General features: G+C 57.1%; 1 protein-coding gene across 1 annotated transcript in view; it reads right to left on the bottom strand.

Moving 5' to 3' along the window:
• LOC108548613 (signal-induced proliferation-associated 1-like protein 2) overlaps positions 1-5,084 on the bottom strand; it is a 10,507-nt gene extending 5,423 nt beyond the window's left edge. The window contains exons 1-5 of the mRNA XM_017901639.1: positions 5,049-5,084; positions 1,538-1,805; positions 867-1,400; positions 542-790; positions 47-445 (exon numbers count right to left, since the gene is read on the bottom strand). Of these exons, the coding sequence (XP_017757128.1) occupies positions 47-445; positions 542-790; positions 867-1,400; positions 1,538-1,805; positions 5,049-5,084 (1,486 nt within the window). The remainder of the gene's footprint in view (positions 1-46; positions 446-541; positions 791-866; positions 1,401-1,537; positions 1,806-5,048) is intronic.
• Between the last annotated feature and the right edge of the window lie 1,082 nt (positions 5,085-6,166).

Genomic DNA, 6,166 nt, shown 5'->3' with positions numbered 1-6,166 from the left:
AGAGGGGGGGAGAGAGAGAGAGAGAGAGGGGGGGGGGCGGGCTTACCGATAGCGTCGAGGAACTCGAGGAAAGCCGGTCCGGCGTGTTGATTGTTGTACATTTCTTCTTCGGTCCTTTGGCCGGATCTACAATAAAGTACGCCGACCTTGTACTTGTTGGAAAGTCCCTGCTCGTCCAATCTAGCCAGAGCTTCCTCGGCGGCAGGAGTTCCCGAACGGAGGCAACCGAGTTGAACTTCCGGTGCGACCAATTCCAAGAGTTCTCTGGTGGGTAACCTACCCTGTGGCCTTATGCCACCGAGAGCCTCGTCCGGGACCGAACCGCGAAGCGTCAACAACTCCGAGGTACGAACTATTATCCTATACTGACTGACGTCCTTTCGTATGCTAATAGCTACCGGGCCCAGCTGTTCGTCCATGCCGAACCAATTTTGATGCTCGCGACCTGGAAATGGTGGTTGGTCGTGGAGCTGGTCCGTTGTTAGATTGGAAGAAGAAAACGGAAAGCAAGGACGGTTCGCGCGTGGCGTTCGACGCTTACCGAGAAAGTACCGTCTGTAATAATGAGCGCCCTCGTCGACGCTCTCGACGGGCAGTGGTCGTTTCTGCAGAGGGCAAGTGTGTTTCCAGGATGTTTCGCCAGGCACCGGTTCCAGAACAGCGACGCCGTACGATAAGGATGGTCGGTGAACCCCGTTACCCAGAGAACACCGAGTGAGGCCCACTTCCCGCTCTCCCTCGCCGCCGATCTCGTTCCGGAAGAAGGGACACGATTCCAGCAGGTCGTTACCTACGCGAACACGCGACACGGATCGATTATATCTCCACGATTCGATCCGACTCTGCTGCCACTTTCTCTCTCCTACCTCTTCCATCACCGGCGTCCTCTTCTGGCGTCTCGTCCGGGGTGGAGGCTCTGAAGGAACTCGCGGCCGAGGCACCGGTCGCGGTGTTTCTTCTCCTCGCGAGTAGAATACCCCTGAGTTTCGCCGCGTATCCGAGATTCGCTGTGAGCGATTGACAGTCGTAATGGGCGAATGCTCGCCTTCTGTGCCTTTCCTCGACGTCGGCCGAAACGACCGGGCTACTGCAGCTCTCCTCCATCGGCCGTGGCGCGGCTTTCGCGCCCCACAGTCTATGAAGCTTCAATCGTAATTTCGGACTGGAGTTACCGGTCGGGCCGCAAACCTCGTCAGCGTCGATCGTTTGCCCGTCCGTGGGAACTCGTCTAAGGAATTCCACGCCGATCGAACCTCGTTGGTCGGACACGGACGTCGACGAGGAGGTCGAGGTCGAGGTCGGTATAGAGACGGACGCCGACGCAGATGGCCTCAGGTCTTGAAGCATCGCGAACAAATTCTCCCCGATCGTGACCGATTGAGCCACTACGTCGATGCTTCCTGCGATTCAAATCAAACACGTCACGAACACGCGCCTTCCTTTTTTCCCCTCTCTTTCTTTTTCTAACGAGATTCGCGTGAAAATTTACGCGGAAGAAACGTTCGCTTTCGGTTGGCGTAACGCGCGCGCGACCTACCGTGAGATCCATACTCCCTTCTCAGAGGAGTTTCTGGCACTCGAGTGGCAGGGTCCGGACTGTGAGGAAGCTCCAAGCTCGAATTGGACCTGTGAAGGGCCAATCCACGACCCACGCGGTTGTTCGGACCTCCGTTGCTGCTACCTCCGCCACCTCCGTCGCTACCACCACCACCGCCGCCGCCGCCGCCGCCACCACCACCACCGCCGCCACCACCACCGCCTCCACCGCCGCTGTGTATCGGTAGGCTTGCGATCATCTCTTCATTCTGTCAACAAGCGTGTTCGATCAAGCGTTTATCGTGAATCGCGTGGAGCGAAATCGCGAAAGTCGTTGGACGCTCGACTGCCCGGTGGTTGCAGTATTCGGAAGGGAGCGCATGGAAAGGAAGAGAGAACCGTGGCGATCGGTGAATCAGCCATTACCAGTCCGACGTACCGTTGCTCGGCTCTCCAAATGTGTCGAGTGAATGGGCGATTTTCCATTGTTAAGAGAGAACCGGTATCTCGTGGCTCGTACGCGGCCAACGATCGAAGCCGGGATTAATCGATGGCGCGCACGCGCGTTTATTTCACGGACGTCCTTCTACGCGGATCTCGAACGCTACGAGCGGCATTTGTCGGCGAATTCGAGCGACGCGACGACGTCGCGAGCGGAGGTGGAGACGGCGCGTTCGCGAGGGCTAGGTATCCGCGAGATGCCGGACGACGACAACGACGAGCGAGGTGGTTGGAAGGTATTTGGCACGAACGATCACGGTCAGGAGTCGTCTCGCGGAACGTCGCATTCCGCGCGCTTCGCGTCTCGGTTCGTCGCTTTCGCTTCGTCTCGTCCTTGCGTCTCGCGGCCGCGCGAGCGAGCATGCGCCTACGTTCCATCGATTTTCTTTTCCTCTTTTCCTTTTTCTTTTCCTTTCCAAACGAGATTACACCGTGCGAAAGTTCTCAGAATTCTATACGGCTCGTCCGGCCGGTGCCGCGCCAACCACGCGCCGTTCCGCGTACGCGTATACGCATGCGTTTTCCGACGAGAATCGGAAACGGACGCGCTCGTACTACTGCACGGGGTTAGGACAGGTCATCGGTGAGAAACCGTGGAACGGCGATTCGAGTCACCTGTGGCGCTTTCTCGTTCTTCGTATCGCGGCGATCGATTAAAAGGACGGCGCGCGGATGGCCTCGTTTGCACTCTTACTCCGTTCCAGAGAAAGAGAGAGAGAGAGAGAGAGAGAGAGAGTATCGAGTTCTCTCGGAGCGTATACAGATGGATCGGCGATGATCGCGTCGTCAAAGACGAGAGGGAAATAATCACGGGCACCGAACCTGTACGACGACTTTTGCGCGCGTCTCGCGTTGTGGGAATGTTCGAGACGCGTGTAACCGCAGAGGCATCGTTCGTCGCGTGTATCGTCGAATCTATTCTCACCGAGGTATTCCGAACCGGACGAAGAAAGTAAAACGCGAGCTCGGCCTACCAAGGATACGATACTCGGACGAGCGTTATTATTATATCGGAGCAGCGACCATTGTCGCTCGCCGATAAATCTCGAATTCTTCGTCGACGAGTTTATCGTTCTCGCGATAACGTGGAAATCGTATCGGCCCGGCCGCGATAGGGAACGGCGGTGCGTTACGCGATACGCGCCGCGATAACTCGGCCGAGTCGCGAAAACGAGGATGCGTGCGCGTACGTGCGTAGGTACACGCGTAGAGACTGGAACAAGCGTTGCGCCAAACGAACGCCGATCATCCCAACTAGTTATGTAAATGCCTTGGCATTCTTCGCGCGGTCTACGAGCGTATCGCGAAGCCGTTGCGTCGCGAGCGAGTGACGCGCGAGTAGCGCGCGAGCGACACGCCAGGAGGAATGGTCGCGACCGCCTGCAACGGAACGCGCTTTTCCACGCGTTTCCATCCGACCCCGATTGCGCCGGTCTCGTAGTATTTAAGCGCGCGCTTCGCGATAATGGCAACGGTCTCGATACTCTCTGGGAACGGGGAACAATCGGTTTTTTCCTCCTTTTTCTTTCCCTGCTCGCAACAATCGCTGCTCGGTGTTCGGTGTTAAGCGAGTTTTCCGTCACGGACCGTGTTATGGAAGGGAATCGCGCATTATTCGCGAATCCCTGGAGCGTAAACGCGCAACCGTATAAAGCCGCGCTAGATAGAATATTATTTCGCCCCTTTCTAGGATCGTAAACGAGCTCGCCGCGAGAGATCGTAATAACATCGAGCACCATTACCGTGGTAAAATACTGGTTTTTCTACCGGTTTCCGCCCGTTGATCGCAGCCACGATGCAACCGTATTATGCGCTACCTCGTACGCAACCGAGCAGTAATTAGATTCTTTTTAATCGTGCGAATTCATTGACCGAATTCGTCGAAAGAAAGTCGTTGCGCGCGCGACTCGCGCGAGTTAACGGCATGTCCCCATCGTTGTGCTCCATTCTTTCAACTTTTCCTAAATTCCTCGGTCCACGTCGCTCTCTCTCCCCCTTTGATTTCGACCGACAGATCGAGCACGGCGATTCGCGTGGGTGTATCGAAAGACGAGCGTGGCGAGCGTGATCGACGACGCGCGGCGCGAGTGAAATTTTCTCGCGGTTCGTAAACGGGCATTTCCAGTCGTTGGACTGGAACGATGGCAAGGGTGCTGCGTAGAACGGAAGAGGCGGGAGGAAGAGGGAGGAGGAGAGGAAAAAGGGATTCGGGACAACGCACTCGCGACCGGTCTTCTTCTCTCTTCGGTTCTCGTCTTTGTCGCTGGACGTGCGTCGGGAAGGAGCGTCGAAGAAAACGGAAGGGAAGCGTCGCGCCGTTTCCTTTGACAGAAGACGCGTCCAAGAGGTCTGCCGCGGCGATGCGCGACGCCTCCAACCGAGTTATCGCTCTTTTTTCTCGGTTAATCGGCACAGAGCTTCTCGGTAGGGGAAGCTCTCTCGCGGGCTAGCGTACGCGCATGGCGACCACGTGTGGTAGAATCCGCGCGCGGGATCCAGAAAACGGTCCTCTCGTTCCACGCGGTACACGCACCGTGGAACCCACGTCAGCCACGATCGTTGGTCCGTTCGAGAAGAACGACCGCGGGGACCGGAGCGGCGCGATCAGAGCGCGGGGGTCAGAGCGGGGATCAGAGGATCGCTGGACGTCGGCGTCGCTGCGTTCCAGAGCGATGCGCGCTGGTAAGCTTTCAGGAATGCGCTCTTTCGAATTGGGACAATCGAGGAGGAATGCGGGAGCTGGTCGAAAGCGGACGAGCAGTTTCTTTTCCATGGCTCGTGAGTCATCCGATGGCGCGGACACCGATCGCGTCTCTTACTCACGCTCCTCCACTCCCGACTAATCGCCGCTGCCGACGCGCAGTCGTCCACCCAACGCTCCGAAACTTCGCGTTATCTCTTTTCCACGCGCCACGCGTGTCCTCGCATTCAGCCGCCCCCGCTTACGCGTCCTATTCGCTCGCCTTCCTTTACCCGACTTCCCGAGCATTCCTCGCAGGACCGTTCTCTACCTGTCCGCGTTCTTCCAATACTCCCATCACCCGCATCCTACCTTCGCGAACCTTCTCTTCCTCCTCCGCCGCCTCTCGTTTCTTCGCGCCAAGCGCTCGTCAGTCTCGCTGTCGCTTCTCGGAGACAGCGCGAAGCGCGTCATCGCGTGCACCAAACCGTCCACGATCTTGATCGGCATCGATATCGGCACCAGTAACCGTCTCGCACCGAGTCCGTCCCTCTACTGATTCACGAACAAGAGAACATCCGCGGTTAACGAATAAGTTTGCGTCTACGCGTACCGACCTGCACGAACGTGTTTCGACCAAGGGTGCTGCGCGCACACGCTTTGCGCGCTAGCATTTGTCCCCTTCTCTTCTTTACCTTTGCACCGTCTCTCGATCTCGTTGTCCCCCATTACCAACGTCCACGCGATCCAAGAAAGGCGACGTCTACGCGGGAGACGATCGATTTCTGGGCGTTGGACGAAGCGCAGCGCGGACGGATTCCACGATTCTACGAGGACGCGTGATCTTTTCTTCGCCTAATTCTCCCAGTCCAACGACGCAGGAGGCCAACGTCGGAGACGCGGAACAACGCGGCGGAGCGACGAGTGGAGGAGCCAGGACTAGGTTCTGGATCGCCCGCGAAGCGGGAACGGACGATCCCTGCGGCTACGGGAACGTTGAGATTCGGAATAATTTTGGCCGCGGTGCGCGTCGCGCGTTTATCGCTCTTTTTTTCTTCTTTCTCTCGTTGCGTTCGGCATGCGTAGATACGACGATTAGCGTACGGGTCACGTGTGTAAAGTCTTCGTTACGCAAGGCTGACGTATCGGGTCAACGACTTCCTTTTTCCTCGTACTCGGACGAAAAGAGGGGAAAAAGAGAGGAACGAAACGCGGCTGGAGCAATTAATCGACTAAAAATAACGTCCGAGTCGATCTTGAGCGCGATACGAAATTTATTCGACTCCTCTCTTCCTCCTCCTTTCCTCGCCTTCCATTTGTCGCCGTTTTGGAAAAGCGTTCGCTCTCGCTACGATTCGACGCAAACGTAAACGCGGACGAGTGGAAAAACTGGAATATTCGGGGTTAATCGTGGCCCGGGCTGGTACGCGGGCGTACGCGGAACGAGAA

The sequence above is a fragment of the Eufriesea mexicana genome, unplaced genomic scaffold, assembly GCF_001483705.2.
Source record: "Eufriesea mexicana isolate 0111107269 unplaced genomic scaffold, ASM148370v2 scaffold1723, whole genome shotgun sequence".
NCBI classification, from domain to species: Eukaryota; Metazoa; Arthropoda; class Insecta; order Hymenoptera; family Apidae; genus Eufriesea; species Eufriesea mexicana.
This window is presented reverse-complemented; position numbering and strand designations above follow the sequence as displayed.